Here is a 16,608-nt window from a genome sequence, read left to right on the forward strand (position 1 = left end):
AACTATAGATGAACCTTTCATCAGTGTATGGTCTAACAATGGATCCATTAATATCGTCCCAATACCTAATGTCAGACAGGATGTTGTTGACCAGCCTGTCTGTGCCTCCCTCCATGGATATGCCAGCCCAGAACATTACTGATCCACCAAAAACACATCATGCTGAACCATGTTACAGGAGGCCGGGTGCTCAGGCTACATTCATTAAGTCTGTTTCCGATTGTTTGGTCAGAGACATTCACAGGAGGTCATTTTGTAGGGCTCTCGTAGTGCTCATCTTGTTCATCCTTGTATGTTACGTTCCCCTGAGGGGTCTAGGTGGTAAGGGGGAAGTAACAAAAAGTGTCCGGGTCAGGAAAAAGGAGTCAAGGAGGCAAAAGGGTTAAATTAAATAGTTTTATTAAAGTAGCTCAACTAAAAGAAACGGACAAGCCACTTAAGGAAAACAAACAAAACTCAAGTGTTGGTCAATAAATTAAAAAGTAAGTCAAAAAGAGAGCAGCTCACTAGCTACAAACACACTAATGGCACTCTGGCCCAGAGCTCACCTTTCCCTGGGATTAAATACTTTTAATTACTGACGAGAGTCAGCTGTGTAAAAGGGAAAGGTGGCACCTCAGGCAGAAGCGATTGAAGGACACTCCCACACAGGCACCTTCAAGAGGAGGCCCTGCTAGGGCCGTAACACCCCCTCCCATAAATACAAACCTGTGGTTTGTCAAATTATTACGATAACCAAAACAAGTCCATAACCGTTTCATCACCAAATTGCAGGCTTTCCACCTACCAAACCCCATAGCAACGGTTAGGCATTTCCTGCGGAAGCTGCCAACCCCATCTCAGTGGGTTCAAAATACTTACTGAAGGTGGCCGCAGACCCTTTTTTGAGCCATCACATGTGGAGAACACAGCAGGCAGTCGGAAGACCTTACTGCAACAGTTTTCAGACGATTGCTCAGGTAGAGGCATGTTTGTTAGTCAGGGGTGCAGGTCTGAGTGGTGGTGTTATACATGATCTGTCCACCTGATGGGTTAAGGTTCTTCTACAGCCTTGTTTCTCCTAGTTTCTCCTACATTACTGCCTGTCTCCTGGAATCTCCTGCATGTTCTTCAGACTGTGCTGGGAGACATAGAAAACCTGGCAATAGCACGTATCGATGTGCCATCCTGGAGCATTTGGACTACCTGTGCAACCTCTGTAGGGTCCAGGTATCACCTGCAGTGACACTGATCTTGGCCAAATGCAAAATGAGTGAAAAACACAGTAAGAAAGGAGAGAATTTATTTATTTTTGTATCAATATTAAGGATTACCTCTCCAGTTTGACAACATACAGACTAAACAGATGGGTGATGATACTGAATCCTTCTTCCTCCAACAGATGTAACAGTTGCACTAAGTGTAGAGGCTTATTCACATTGTTTATCAGACTCAGTAAACCATATGTAGCAGCTTGGATACAACCAGATAGTGTAACTGCACGACTAAGAAGATTAGACTAGATTTACCTCCCGGGCGGTCGTCAGCAGCGCTCACACAGAGCTGGCGCATAGCAACAGGTCAGTGAGCCCTGTGTGGCACATTAGCCTTCACCATAGACTGGGACAGAGGCCCTTTTAGCAGAGATGGAAGCTACCATTTCCCTATGACTTCTAGCCTACAGTTAAGCTTCTGCAAAAGGTCAGTGTCCTGCTCGAAGTCATAAGCGTTCAACCACATTTTAATTTCAATGTGGTTTTTGAGTGTGTTTATGTGTTACGAGGGCATAGCCTGGCAGCATTGACCTACAGATGGTACAACCTATTTTTTTCTTAGAAAACCTACAACTAGCCTTGAGTTTTCTGTAACCAAATCCACTCTATTGTAAAGATATAATCTTTCAGCTGTAGTACTACTTACTGTACTAAAGAAAAACAATTCATTTGTCTGCTCAGGATAGCACAATGTGAGAGGACGGTGCTTTAACATGACAGTCCTATGGGCTGTGTTTACGTGGGCAGTCAAAGGGATACTCTGCACCTGCAGGTTCCTTTGGGTGAGTGTATGCTCATTATATTCACATCTGGGTAATCTGCTTACATCACAGTTTAATGAAGGTTCTTGTAAGTGGTGATTATAAAAATTTTAATCAGTGTTGATCTGCATTGCAGATATGTCCATACAATGCTATCAGATTTTTACCAAGGGAAAACCCCATTACAGAGGGCAAAAGCCATCAGTTGAAACAAGTTGTGGGTAAGAAACTCATAAAATCAAAGAGTGATCACCAGCACATTAAAAATATCTTTAAAATATTTAGTCAACTGTTAAACACTCAATTTCACAGTTTATTTTCTTAAAGCCTCTCTTCCTCCTTATGCAATCCTACTTGACATCCCCTTTGCTAATGTGCAAATTTAGATGATTACCTTATTTGATGTTATTTGACAGGTGCCGAAAATAACAGGATTGCCGCCATACCAGGTAGCCCTGACCGTACATTTGCCCTCCAGAAGAGACTGACCAAAACTGAAAAAGAGGTGCTATCACTGAAGACCAGGATTGCTTGTGAGAGAGCATCATGGGAAAGGAGGTTTACAGAGCTGAAGAGAAAACAGGAAGAGCTGCATAATCAGGTGTGTTTGTGTGTGAAGTTGTGTGTGGGTGGCTGAGGTTCTGTAATTATACCTTTGCCTCCTTTCCCTCAGCTGGAGTCTGGAGTGTTGGTGAAAGTGGGCAGTTACAGTGACCAGGGAGAGTCAGGAGTGGACAATGGAGAAGCATTTGAAGAGTATTCAGGTAAATGGCAGTAACACAATCATGGCAATGACAGAACAAATTTTCATATGCGCATCCTTTTATATTTAGCCATGATATCAGCTGCTAATGTCTCACGTGCAGGCGGCCTCCATCAGCGCAGAAGGTCTGACATGTCATCAAGAAGTGATAGTTATGAATGCAGTTTGTCAGGCAGCCAGTTATCTTCATCCTCAGCACAGAGTTCAAGACCTTCCTCCTCCTCAACTTCAGCCTCGAGGTATTGCTTTCAAAGAAACGGTTTGGCAGAGAGTTGGATAAAAAAATATTCTTATATCTATGCTCAGAAGTTTAACTGCAAACAGTGGAAACAGCAGGGACCATTTCAGAGTCATGTGAGGTTCTGTGTCCTATTGAAAATGTATTATGTAAAAAATCGTTCGGCAACAGTTATAATCCTCCATCTTAAAAAATGCACAGGGTATATATTCAAAATATAGTTCAAAAAGCAAATTTATTCATTACGTGGAATATATTTTAGGATCATAATTCCTGATTTATCAATGTGTGTGATGTTCTTTCTATTCACTAAGAGAAGTTTTCTTTCTGCAGTGTGAGATCATGGAGGAAATCTCAAGGGCCACATCGAGTTTTTGTTCCTCACTCCCCGATGGACTTACAGCTAGGCCATCAGGTCAGGATCATGCTGCCATCTGGGAGGATCAGCACAGGAGTAGTTCGTTTCCTCGGTCACCTGCAGGGGGAGGTAGATCTCCACCTTGGAGTTGAGCTGCAAACTCCTGATTCAGGGCTATGTGATGGGAGCCACCTGGGACACAGCTACTTTGAATGGTAACCAATATCATTTTCCTACCTGCCGTACTCAAGCAACATGTACATGTTTTTGCTCTAAGGGTGTGCACCTTGACATTTAGTAATGTACTGCGATTTGGATGTGTGCACTAAGTAATGCTTTTTACAATAATTTCAGTACCTATTTAAATTCAAATGCTTCTAAAACCTTTACATTTGTTTTGAAGCGTATTTACCTTAAGCACCATTCTTTCACACAATTACACAATGTATTAATACATTTACTTTGATGGATTTGATATTCCATGATTCAATATTTCAGCCATCTCAAGGGTTTACATTAAATGATATGAAAGCAGAAGAAAATCTCTGAATACATAACATGTTGAACCTTGAAGCAACACCAAGAGACTACATAAGCATTTTTCAAGTGCCAAAGCTTACCTGAGAAATGTGGCTGACCATGTCACTGACCACGCTGTACCCATCGTCTGATGGTTGCTTCCAGCTCAGATCATCTCAAACTGGTTTACCGAACCTGAAGATGAGTTCACTATAGTCAAATGTTCTCCAAAGTCACCAGATCTCAATCTAATAGACCGTGTTTTGGATGTGGTGAAATGGAAAACTTGCATCATGGATGTGCAGCTGACACATATGCAGCAACTATCTGTGAATATGGACCAAAATGTCTGAAGAATATTTCTTACAGCTTATTAAATTCATGTCATGAAGAATTAAGGCATTCCCGAAGGCAAAAGAAGGTCCAACATAATACTGCAAGGTGTGCCTAATGAAGTGGCTGTTGGGTATTTTTTAGGACTACAGCATCTCCAATCCTCTGGATGCCGTATATGTGCTGCACATGCATCTGTCAGGTCATCTTAGCTGTCTTAAATTACAGCATTAAAGGCATGAGGTGCGACCTTGTAATGTGAACTCACTTTCCTACAATAACAAACTTGACTGACTGCATTTGGAAACGTTACTTAAATGTAGTATTTTCTTACGAGACTGCAAAAAAACAAAACAAAAAAAACAACAATAACAAACACACGACCTCCGCAACATCTAAAATATTAAAATTATAAAAATATAAGTGTGATTTTCTAACGTATAGTCTGTTTGAATAGTAACTTAATTTCCTTTTTTCCCCAGCAAACCTGGATACGGGGCTTTTGTACCTTTCCACAAACTACTAATGGCATGGGAGTAACAAAAATACATACATCATACCAAGCTCGCCATCGACTAGAGGACCAGGTGAATACAGAATAGTATCATCAATCTGACACCGCAGCATAATGGTACATTTACACATGCATCTTGCCTGTGAATCGATATCAATTTCCTATTCACAATAAAAACATCAGTTCAACAAACAGTGGTGTGTGAAGGTTAATGTGTTACCAAGTAACTGATGATTGTTTGATGAACTAGTTTAAGTCTCCTAAAAAATACCCCTTTCTCTAATGCCAAGATAAATGCTGAATATCAAGTGCACGGTCAAGTTTGTCTAAAAGCCTTCAGGTATGAGATTATTACTTGAAGCCGGTATCAGCATGACAAAGGAAGAGGCCATCATATTACAGGCCTGTGAAACACAACCTGTACTCAAGCTTTTATGTTCCTTGTCTTAACTGACAAAGTGACTCCATGTTGCAGAGAAATTGTCCAAAAAAAAAAAAAAATTCTTGATAAGCTAACAGCTATGTTTAAACAAAGGCTTTGAAGCCCAAGGTTGTTTGAGTATGCTAACGAATTCCCTGTTTACACATCATGGTAAATGGCCTGTATTTGTATAGCGCTTTACTTAGTCCCTATGGACCCCAAAGCGCTTTACACTACATTTAGTCATCCACACATTCACACACTGGTGATGGCAAGCTACATTGTAGCCACAGCCACCCTGGGGCGCACTGACAGAGGCGAGGCTGCCGGACACTAGCGCCCTCTGGGCCCTCTGACCACCAGCAGTAGGCAACGGGTGAAATGTCTTGTCCAAGGACACGGGGACCGAGACTGTCCGAGCCGGGGCTTGAACCGACAACCTTCCGATTACAAGACGAACTGCCAACTCTTGAGCCACGAATGCCCCCACATCAAGTAAAACATGGGACACATGTGTGCGAACATTGCACAAGTTATAGAAGTAAAGTTATATAAAGTAAATATTTACATTCATTCAACCGTAACACCCCACTCTAGCTGGTAATGGTAACTGTGTTTCTTGATTAAACAAATATTATTGTTGCATCTCCTGGATAGTTGGCATAGTTTAGATTTTTGAATTATCAAAAAGAAAAAAAAAGAAAAAAAGAATCAAAAGCCAAGAAACAGAAGTGGTCCATTGACTCTCAAAACAACATTAGATAACAAAGAATTGACATGTTGGGTAATATCTGCAACTCTGTGAACTTTAAAAATATCAAGGACATTTCTCAGGGATATAGTCATAGAGTTAGGGTGTGAGAAAGGTTGGTGTATTTCCACAGAACGGTTACATATGGAGGTTTTGGAAGGCTAGCAGCTCTGTGAGGCTACATGTGAGCTATTGACCCTGCACACAATGATTATAATACCAATACCATAGCGATTAGCATGCTAACAGTTATAGTTTTCAATGTGCATTAGCATAATGGTGGTTCCCTTTATTTTAACATAATAAATCTAGTGTTCATGCTGCTTTAAAACAGCAGCATTTTGTTTAATTAATTAGTTCACAATTACCTTATAAGCGTGTAAAACTAACTGAGTTAAGGTGAGCGCTACATTGGAGAAACCAATAAACTCCATATAGATTTTGAAGTTAAGTTAAATGATCTGTCCCTGCAACCTGGACAATATAGAGACATATGAAAAAGTTGACTCTTAATATAAAAAACAACTCTCACCTTGTACCAGCATCAGTACGGATATGAGGCCTTTTCCCAGTGAGACAAATTACATCTGCAGCGACTGGTGATGCATGAAGTGCAAGATCTTAGTTATCTACTTTCTTTCCTATTATTATACACAAGTGTGATTGCATTTAACATTTGTTTTTAAATATAAGTTCGTTTTAAATCATGTCTGCCTCGTTCAAGTGGCAAAAAAGGTATTTAGCATGCTCTCTCACACACTGACTGACTGACTGACTGACTGACTGACACACACACACACACACACACAAGCACACACACACACCCACACCCACACCCTTACCTTTCCCTCAGTCACTGGGAAAAAAAAACAAACAGTTTCTCGTTCAGGCTTGCAACACGAGCTGCGCTGTTTCTTGTGAAACTGAGTAGGACAGTTTGGCAGCAATTCTATCTGTGAGGCAATCAGGACCACTGTTAGCTTGTTTGGTCTCTGATTAACGTCAGAGGGATATTTACAAGTGAATTAAATAAACCCGAAGAACTAGTTTGGGATTAATCCACCAACCCCATACCAGCTGTTTATTTTCTTTTGCAAATCCATTCCATGAACGCCGTTGAGCTGTAGCGTATCCTGTCTTTCATTGGGTGTAAAGTGGTATACACTGTGGACAGCAGGGCCAGCAAAGACAGCGAATCACACTTACATTCACACCAATAGCCAATTTAAAATCACCAATTAAACCAACATGCATGTCTTTGGACTGTGGGAGGAAGCCAGAGAGAGCCCACACAGGTATGAGGAAACATGAAAATTCCACACAGAAAACTGGATTTAAACCACTGGCTGGCTCTCCACGCAACAGTGCTAATCCCCGTCCCTTTGTATTGTAATAGACTTCACACATATTATTATTACAATAGACTTTAATAGGTAGTGACAATGCATTTCCTAAATATTCTTACAATGAGTTCTAACACTAAACATTTGAAGTTAATGATCCAATATAAGAATAGAGAATACAAATCATTTATGAGAACTAAATTCCATAACTGTCATTTTTATACGTTATACTGTAGTCTCTCCTACACACACTAATCGGGACAGTTATTCAGAGAATGATTCATGAAGCTGATTCAGGTTTACGGAACAAATGATGATGACACATCAGGAAGTTTCTTTTGCTTGGGTCAGAGCCATTTCTTAAGTTCAGTTTCAATTTCCTAGCAAGATCAGCATTTACACTGTATGGCAAAAACATGCAATGTTAGCTTATCTTTGTGGACTACATGACTTTTATATTTACTTATGAAGCTCACAGAGCAAGGACACCAAATGTATTTCAGAAGTGGGGAACTAAAAGCAACAGAGTAGCTCTTTGGAGAGGCGTATGCCGTAAATCAAACTACTGACTTTACACTACAGAGAAACATGCCCTCTGTGACGTAACCAACTACAGGTTTTCTCATGCCAGATCTTATCAGGACAGAAACAAAATGCTGACAGGTAGGAACACTTCAAAATTATTGATATATCAGATGAAATACTCTTGAAAGTTTAAAGTTTGAGCTGGTTAATAAAGGAGAAACAAAATTCCCGACCAATAAAAACAATTTAAAAATGCAGCAGGACATTATCAGTTCCCTTTCCAAATCAAAAACTCAAAAGTCACGATAGAAAAAATTCAGATAACGAATTCAACAATTAACTTTACTTTGGAAACCTCAGACAGAGGTGTAAAGTGGATGACTCAATGCCTCTTTAGCGCCCATTTTATGTTGAGGTGACCTTAAGCCTGCACATTTAAGGTGTAATTTCCGAAATGCTGAAGGTTGGATAGATGCAAACATTTATTAAACATACGAGCAATGACAGAGACAGCATGCAGGAGTTCTATTTAGCTGTCTTTTTGTGGTGTTGTCTTTACAGTGAAGTAGATGAGCAGGATGTAGCTCTGAGGTTAACATGTTACCCTTACATGTAAAAGCTCTCTGGCCTGAGATGGAGAGGAGACATAAAGCCAAGCTCACAGGGTAAATGCACTCGTACTGGTTACATCAGGAAGGTTAAACATGCAGATCTATCTACTGTGGTGATAAGAAAGCAGCTGAAAATACCTTCTGTGTAACTTGTGTGACAGGATACCATTGCATGAACGTTTGGTGTCCTCATTTTCTCTGTCCTCACTTGTCATGTTTGTTTAAAAAACAAAAACAAAAGCAAGATAGCAACAGCAAAAATGCTCTCAAAAAGGGACTTCCCAAACCAGTGGGTTATGTCATGGTGGCTGTATCTATAGTTCATAAAGGTTTTTATAGCTCACCTACATAATTAGCGTTTAATTTTTGTTGTGGTATCTCAGCTACTTTCTTTTAATAATATTTGGAAGCCTACTTTTCTGGACTGACTGCCAGTGTTTTTTAGTATACTGCAACTGTCCCTTGAAAGGATAATACTTGTCTGCAGGCTGTTTCTGAAGAACTAAGATTAAAAGTAGCACATAGTAGCAACAGGTTATTTCATGAGAACTTAAAACTAATTAACTTTGATGCAATATGCATAAACAAATATGCATAAATGTAACCATTTTCCATCTAGAGGCACTTTTTATCCAAAACATGGATGACAAAGACATATGACTCCAGTGTCTAAATATATATATATAACCTATAACAGATTAACTAAATCATTCATAAATAAAACAAAATGTTTCATTTTTACAGTATAATAGCACATTGCACAGAATTCGTTTTTAAATGACTCAGCTATAGGCACTATGCGACCTTCTGAAAAGGTGATAAGGATGCTATTGAGGTCAAGGCAAGTAGTAATGACAGGTCTGAAAAAAGAATAATCAGAAAAGATCTCTTTGGGCTTTCAGCTTCAGTATCTCTGCAGCTAGTTTCTCAGCATTCATCAGATTTGGAAACATTTCCATGACAGTATCCACCAGATGTGGGTTGAAGATAGTTTTGAGCTTGTTGCGGAGTTCTAACCTTTGTGTGTCAAGTGCAGCAGAAGATGGTTGTTGTCCCCTTGAATAGTACTGATGTCTGTTGCTAGAGCAACAAGAATTGTGGTAGTGTGAAGAACGAATTGAAGAAGGGAGGCTATTTGGTCTGCTGGCTTGTGGTAACCCCTGAAAGGGATCTGACCAGTAATGTTGCTGAACATGGGTGCCTCCACTGTACTGGAAATGGCTGGGGAGGCTGCGCTGGTGGGAAGCAGTGGGTGTGAGGGCATTTGGGTGATAGGCGCTGTATTGGGGTTGTGCCTGAGAGTCCATGTTTCCATGAAATTGCTGGTGAACTGTCGAGGGCACTGCATGAGAACAGCACTTGCAAGGCTGATTGATGTTATTTTTCTCTAAATGTACGGGAGAATTTGTGGCTCCAGGAGGAGCACTCTGATACTGCGGCCTGAGCTTCTTTGAGTTGCGGAGGGAATGCGAAATATCAGAGTACTGACTCTCAAAAGAGCCAAGGCCTGAATCCAGGTACTCTTGAGACATGTTGGCATAGTAATGATTTGGCATCAAGTGCAACCCAGGCCACTCTTTATGACACTGGGTTCCTGTTACAGAACACGGCATGTGATTTGGATTGTGTCTAGGATCCTCCCAGTACAGCAGCTTATTTTCACTAACCTGAGAAGGGGGTGAGGCAGTCTGCTGATCTCTTTTGAGCTCTTTGTTGGAGTCTCGAGGATGAAAATAGGCATTTTGAGCAAGTGCGGGATCAGACTGAAGCTGTCTGGGTGACAATCTGGCATTTCTCTCTTCTTTTACAATAGAAATCTGGGCTTTCTCTCTCAGTTCATCAGCCAAAGACAGATAGGGTTGGTTTACCCGCTCAGGATGGTAGAACTTACACTTTATGCCATACGTGCACTTTTTTTCTGTGATGGAGAAAAATAACACACACAAGCAAAAAGATTTTTTGTTGATGAGATCTAATTTGGACAGCACATTCTCTGCTGCAGAAGAGGGTAACACTTCCTGATCGATATGCTAATCGTACCTACCGTATGGACAGAGTTGTCTCTTTTGCTCCGTAGGACGAGGCTTTTTCCGAAGGAAGTTGTCAAGGCTGGGGCCGTGGCGACCCAAAGGGTCATCTGGGGGCATGAACCTGTAGAAAAACACAAAAATTGTAGAGTTCTTCATCCACTTGTACAACTCTGCTGTAAGCTGCAAATTCCTTTTCTGGAAAATTCACCACGGAAGGAAAATGTGGTATCTCACAGGCTCATACAGAAGAACAGGCTTACTTGTCATTCACAAAGGAGTACATGAGCAGCCTCTCTTCAATGCATTTCTTCCACTCAGGTCTTTCTGCTTGGAGGTCTCGGTAGGTGTCGTTGGATACGATTATTCCATCGGACTCATACGCCAATTTGATAATAAAGCGGTCATCATAGCAAACCACTCGCTTGCCCCCAACACGGCGTGATGGAGTAAAGACAACGATTTTCCTTTTTTCAAGCTCCAGCAGAATGTGTTGATCTGAAAGTGCAACCAGTAATCAGTTACAGATCCAGAGTTGACGTTTTATGCTATATTAAAATGGTTTCGTGTATTCAACTGTACTGTGACACATTAAAAAGATGTGGATTTATTGAAAGATGCAAGCCAAACCACAAGGTGAAAACAAAGTTTGTACAATTTTAACAAGGTTGAAAGTTAATATTTGCCTTTATTCTTTGAAAGAGCTTCAACTCTCTCAGGCAAGCTTTCTTGTCATTTCTTTATGTAGTCTTCAGGAATAGTTCTCCAGGCTTTTAAAAAGCTGTCAACATCCAATAAGCTCTTTATTGGATGTTGGCAGCCTTTTGTTCCCTTCTCTGTGAAAATCATCCCACACTGCTTCCATAATGCTGATTTCAGTGCCTTGAGACAATTGTTGTTGTAATTTGGCACTATATAAATAAAACTAAAATTGAATTGAATTTCTAGGCCTGGGGAGGTCATTGTATTTTTTTCTTTTCTATCCAGGTATTTCTTTACAAACTTGGTAATGTGTTATGAATCACTGTCATGCTGAAACATGAAGCTGCTGCCAATCAGACACCTCTGGGATGGTATTGATGTTGGATCAAAATTCTGACAGCACTTTTCCATGTTCATACTTCCACAAAGCACTGGATGAAATGCAGGCCAAAGCCATGACAGAGCCTGCACCATGTTTTACAGATGGCTGCAGACATTTACTGTTGTACCTTTCTCCTGATCTCTTCTGAACAGAACCAAAAATTCTAACAGGATTCATCACTCCATAAGACCTGTTGCCACTGATTTTCAGTCCAGGTATTGTGTATTTTGGCATACCTCAGCCTTTTCTCCCCGTTTCATTTCCTTAAGAATGGTTTTTGACAGCCACCATTTCACTGAAACCATTTCTGACGAGGCTTCAGTGAACAGTAGATGCATCTCTATGTGCCTGTGTCAGATCTGGATTTTTTCCTATTTCTTAAAGACAAGACTTTCAGATATACTTTGCGTGCTTTAGATTTTTTTTAGGCCTGACACTTCTGCTTTTGTCTTCTGATGTCCAGGTTCTTAGAATTTAAAGACATGCTGCAAAGATGCAAAGATATGCCACATTTTCTGCTAATACCTCTTGGGAATCTACTTGTTAGTGGAAAAATAGTGGACTGAAAATGAGCAAAAAAGCAGACAATTTCTAGAGAAAAACTTTGAAAAACCTTCATAAACCTTGGAGAATGATTGCTTAAGACCACTGATTTTTTGGAATTAGAACATAAGGAAATGAGGGCTAGCTTAAGATTACTCTAGATTATGCTACATGCAAGCTGAGTGAATAAATGCACGACAAAGACACACACGCACGCACGCACACGCACACGCACACGCACACACACACACACACACACACATTGATAGTGCTTCAAAACAAGTTAAGGGTAAGTGAAATGAACCTTGAACTCTGTGTGATGAACAAAAGATAGAAAACCTTATGTGATAGAAAAGCACCTTTCTTACTTCTGTCAAAACCTAACAACTTACTGTAAATAGATACCAGTAGTTAACTACAACATCAAGTACAGTAGGTGTGGAAAAAAAAACAACACACAAAAAACAAAACAAAAAAAATCCCCATCTCTACTTCCCGATGGGACTTTCCCACGAGTAACTACAGGGTGATTTTTACTTCCTTGTTCAAAGATGGAAAAAAGAACCTTTGGATTGCTCCACCCAGGCTGCACAGCTATTAATTCTTGAGAGCAACAAGGGGCTTATGCTCCAGGATGTGTCATCCTTTTTATTTAGTTGTTGTGCTGCAGGTGGTAATATTTACACAAAGATACACTGACATTATATTAATCTGGGCTTTATAAATACACGGACATAAGTGAATCAGTTGAGATAAATTTAGAGCTCTATTATACATGACTGTCTGTGATTACAATATTGTAACCACCCAAAAACAGTCAGAGTGACTCATTTAAGTGTATTTCCACTTTCTCTTGCCATGGCCTGGTATGGAAATATTTTATGCTGGCCAACTAAATAATACCCTGTTTCACAACCTTAACTTTTTTTGCATAGATGCATTAGTTTTCCTGTAATATCTCCTGGCTCATGTGGGAATTATTCATGAATACAGAATTATGTGATAGAATTTCTAAGTTTTCATTTCTTGCTTAAAAAAATCACTTCTAAAACTCACTGTATAATATGGTATTTTTTTCTGTACTAACAAAGAAAAAAGCGTGAGTGGGGGAAGAAAAGAAATATCATCTTAGCACAACTTGTATGCAAAAACTAGAATAAATGGCAACCTCTCTGTTACAATAGTTGTGTGGGCTTATTTCATTTGTTTCAGTTCCTTATCAGTAAGAATTTGTTACCTTCTTGAGTAAAACAACCAGGCTACCATTTAAGAACATCTTTAGTGATTTATATCCATTTTAGCTACTTTTTGTTCTAAATCTATGGGTAAACATTCTGATTACAGTGTGGTTATGGCAGGATATGCCCTGCAGATATTATATCATTGTACACAAACTGAAACTTTAAGAGGCTAACATAGTCAGCAATTTAACAGAAGTGATCAGCTTATGTTGTAACCATTGCATGTGCCACACACTGAGCCTGGAGGGGAATTTTTTGTCTTATCTGACAGCTCAGAAGGTGTGGTTCTCATTCTCCTGGATTCACTGGTCTTGCCTGCTGCCAGGAGACTAAAATATAAACTTTTAGTCTTCTCTAACATTAAACTCACCAATAATGGGAAAATTAGCAGATGGTAGAACCAGACTGACTGCTAAAAGCAGTCAACGAATTTTCAACTCTAAGAATTTCTTTCATTGACAGCTTACAATGGACGCCTTTTTACACATACAAAACCTGTTCTTTATTGGCCTGGATCCAAAGAGAACACAAGCACATCAAAATATTTTGTCAGCGATGCACACATGTGATATAGACAGGAACTCAGCTATTGCTCCCCATCACATTTGTTTTTTCCCCCCAGCAATTAGTCAGTCTTAAGGATCTAATTCCATCTTTATGGTCGTGCTAACATCCAGCATGAAAATAATATCAGATTCATTTCTGTTTGAATCAAACCTTATTTGTCATTCACACCCTGTGTGAAAACTGCTTTTTGTGTCACCAGTATTAACCTCATTTAACTTCGCCTCACAGGGATGTTTGGCTGAAATTTGTCCCGTCTACTTGATGGGAAACATCTGTCTGCTTTGCTTTATTTCTGCCATCCTCACCTGTCAGGGGAGCATCAGCTCTGGGCAGCTCTTTGCGCCAGCTGGGAACGAACACAGTAATGCTAGTATGACCTCTGTCAAGGAAGAAGTTCACCGCCAGCTGCATCCCTTGGCATGAGAATATTTCCTTGTTGCCATGACTGTAAAAAAAAAAAAAAAGAAGCATAAGAGATAACATGGATTCAGTTAATCTGACCGAAAATAATCTAATCTAATTCATAGTCAAAAGGAGGCTTAACAAATTCCACTGATCTGAGTAAACACCACGTCTTCAAATGCTGCTTAGAAGGAATCTTCCCTCTGGCTATTACCCAGTCCGAAAGTCACATATTGCACATAATTTCTGGTAAAAGGTGGGGATTCTGAGTAGAGGATCTAGAATTTGCATAATGTCTCAGCGGTGCATGCTAAAACATGCACGGGCAGTGCAGTCAACACCTCCTTTAAAAAGTCAAGTCACACGACATTGTAGGAAAATACAGACTTTAATAAGACTTTGAAAAATAACTGTCCTTATTCAGAAAGTGTTCATAGCAGCTGTGACATTCATGGATTATGATTTAATCTGATAATCTACAGAGCAGGAAGTATCATCAGGATTACCTCATGGCAACATTGCTGCCGTCAATAACAACAGGCCTCAATTCTTCGTCCGGTTTGTTTTGGTCCCACAGCTGCGTTGTGTTTTTGCAGGACCCAAGAGCCCAACTGGGAGGCTGCAGGGAGTCGTTTTGGCGTGTGCTCCTCTCGTCACTGTCAGAGCTGGAAATGCAAGGTACACTGCTGGTTCTGTTCCTAACGAGCTCTCCTAGCACCGCATTAGTGTCTGTGCTTAAGCCCAGTTTCCTCAAAGCAGCCATGACCTCTGATGGGGTGTAACCCAACTTCCTGAAGAAGTCCACTCTGAGCTGGAACTCCTCACTGTCTGCTTCCAGAGAGTCTGAAACTGAGCTCAGGCTGGGAAGAGCCTCGTCCATCCTGAAGCATCTGAGCCTCTTTTTTTCAGGAGCATAGAAGGTGAATTATATCAACTTGGCCTGGGTGAAAAAAAATATGATATTCCATTAGTTACTAAAGGAGTTGTAGCTCATATAGTCTGAAATTTTACAAAGAGTAAAATAAAACATGATAATACACATTTCAGTGGCCGCACTAACCCATTAATTACATACCTCAATATTCTGTAATCTGTTTTATGTATGCTTCAACAAAATTCAGCCTTACATATTTGAAGTTTATAAAAACTCTGGTGTCCCTAGATTTTTAGCCCTGAACTGACACCTCAAACCCAATTCCTTAAAGATTTATACAGGCTACTAAAGTAGTGGAGTATGGTGATTAATGGATTAAACATTTAGACAAGTTAAACTGAATTAATCTTCTTCAACCTGTCATTTCTTAAGGATAACGCCAATATTTTGGCACACCCTGCTGCTTTAATTGAAAATGCGCTTCCTTCCTCTCTTCTCGTAGTCTTTTGAACTATAGTGTAAAAAAACGAAACAAAGAAACAAGACATATCTGACGCCCAATGGACACTCTCCAGCTGCATATAGCAAATTACGGTGACAGCCTCCAGATTAAGCACTTTAAGCAAGTAATATTACTTTTATTTTTAATATCTTCTTGATAGACGTGTCAAGTTAGTTCTTACAGGCTGTAAGAGGCCTGTTGCAACATATCCTACTGTAAAGTTAGATCGCTTACTCATTTTCTTTTAACGCAAGTCAGCAGATCAGAAAGTAGTCCTGCCCTGCTCTGTGTAACGTAGGCTACTCTTCGATAGCCCATGTTACACACAAATAAACAAACAAGGCAGAAAAGTGTACCTCTACCTGTACTGTACACACCGACTTTACCTGGCACAGGTAAGAGCTCAGTTAGCCGTGCTAATAACGGGACATTTTCCCCGCTAAGCCCGATCGACAGGATCACATTACAGTCAACAAATCTCACCGCAGAGGCGAGCCGTCATCTTACCTGCTCGGTTTCCTTCTGTTCTATTTAACAGCAGAGGCCACTTAAAGTTCGAGTTAATGTTTGGAAGCACTCTTAACTTTGACGCTGTTCCTACTTCATACAGTAGCACCGCCCTCTTGGAAATGATTTCTTCTCCTCTTCCTCCAGGCGCGTGCATGCACAGCCATGAAAACATTTGAATATAAGAGAGATACGATAAGGTATGCCTGTTTCCGCTGGCTGCCACTCACTCACTGTAGTATTCAAGTTTTTTTTTTCTTTTTTCCATTTTTCAGCAGCAAGAAGAAAGAAAGTCTAAAATATCACAAAGAGAATCAAATAGCTCATGTTTCTAGTTGCTGTGTCCCCTTTAGGCAATGCGCAATAAGCCCGACCTCACAGCACTCTTACTGTATAGCGTCTAAAAATAGAGCTTATTTGTTTTTCCAGTCAGTCTAGAGCTAAAATCGGAAAATGACACCAAACCAAAGT

At 40.2% G+C, this 16,608-nt stretch overlaps 2 protein-coding genes across 2 annotated transcripts; one reads left to right on the forward strand and one right to left on the reverse strand.

Annotated features, from left to right (window-relative positions):
• The first annotated feature begins 1,517 nt into the window (after positions 1-1,517).
• On the forward strand, positions 1,518-4,931 carry LOC146508605 (uncharacterized). The gene is made up of 8 exons (XM_085177594.1): positions 1,518-1,680; positions 1,935-2,035; positions 2,151-2,235; positions 2,431-2,615; positions 2,688-2,778; positions 2,881-3,016; positions 3,349-3,588; positions 4,708-4,931. Exons 2-8 carry the CDS (start codon positions 1,967-1,969, stop codon positions 4,763-4,765), a joined length of 864 nt encoding a protein of 287 aa, XP_085033720.1. The 5' UTR covers positions 1,518-1,680; positions 1,935-1,966; the 3' UTR covers positions 4,766-4,931.
• A 2,388-nt stretch (positions 4,932-7,319) lies between these two features.
• On the reverse strand, positions 7,320-16,605 carry zc3h12aa (zinc finger CCCH-type containing 12Aa). Its single transcript, XM_085177593.1, has 6 exons — positions 16,138-16,605; positions 14,761-15,194; positions 14,158-14,297; positions 10,681-10,915; positions 10,435-10,541; positions 7,320-10,308 (listed from the first exon to the last, which is right to left on the reverse strand). The coding sequence occupies exons 2-6, from the start codon at positions 15,132-15,134 to the stop codon at positions 9,266-9,268; spliced, it is 1,899 nt and encodes a 632-aa protein (XP_085033719.1). The 5' UTR covers positions 15,135-15,194; positions 16,138-16,605; the 3' UTR covers positions 7,320-9,265.
• Positions 16,606-16,608: the final 3 nt, after the last annotated feature.

This window comes from Neolamprologus multifasciatus, chromosome 11 (assembly GCF_963576455.1).
Source record: "Neolamprologus multifasciatus chromosome 11, fNeoMul1.2, whole genome shotgun sequence".
Lineage (NCBI taxonomy): Eukaryota > Metazoa > Chordata > Actinopteri > Cichliformes > Cichlidae > Neolamprologus > Neolamprologus multifasciatus.

Bases quoted from the DNA above. Each gene is read 5' to 3' on its own strand.
- LOC146508605 (XM_085177594.1), top strand. From the start codon at position 1,967: ATGACAGTCCTATGGGCTGTGTTTACGTGGGCAGTCAAAGGGATACTC. The intron at 2,236-2,430 runs GTAAGAAACTCA...GTTATTTGACAG, and splicing joins TCAGTTGAAACAAGTTGTGG to GTGCCGAAAATAACAGGATT. The intron at 2,779-2,880 runs GTAAATGGCAGT...TCTCACGTGCAG, and splicing joins AGCATTTGAAGAGTATTCAG to GCGGCCTCCATCAGCGCAGA.
- zc3h12aa (XM_085177593.1), bottom strand. From the start codon at position 15,134: ATGGACGAGGCTCTTCCCAGCCTGAGCTCAGTTTCAGACTCTCTGGAA. The intron at 14,298-14,760 runs GTAATCCTGATG...TTTTTTTTACAG, and splicing joins GGCAGCAATGTTGCCATGAG to TCATGGCAACAAGGAAATAT. The intron at 10,916-14,157 runs GTGAGGATGGCA...TTGCACTTTCAG, and splicing joins AGCTGATGCTCCCCTGACAG to ATCAACACATTCTGCTGGAG.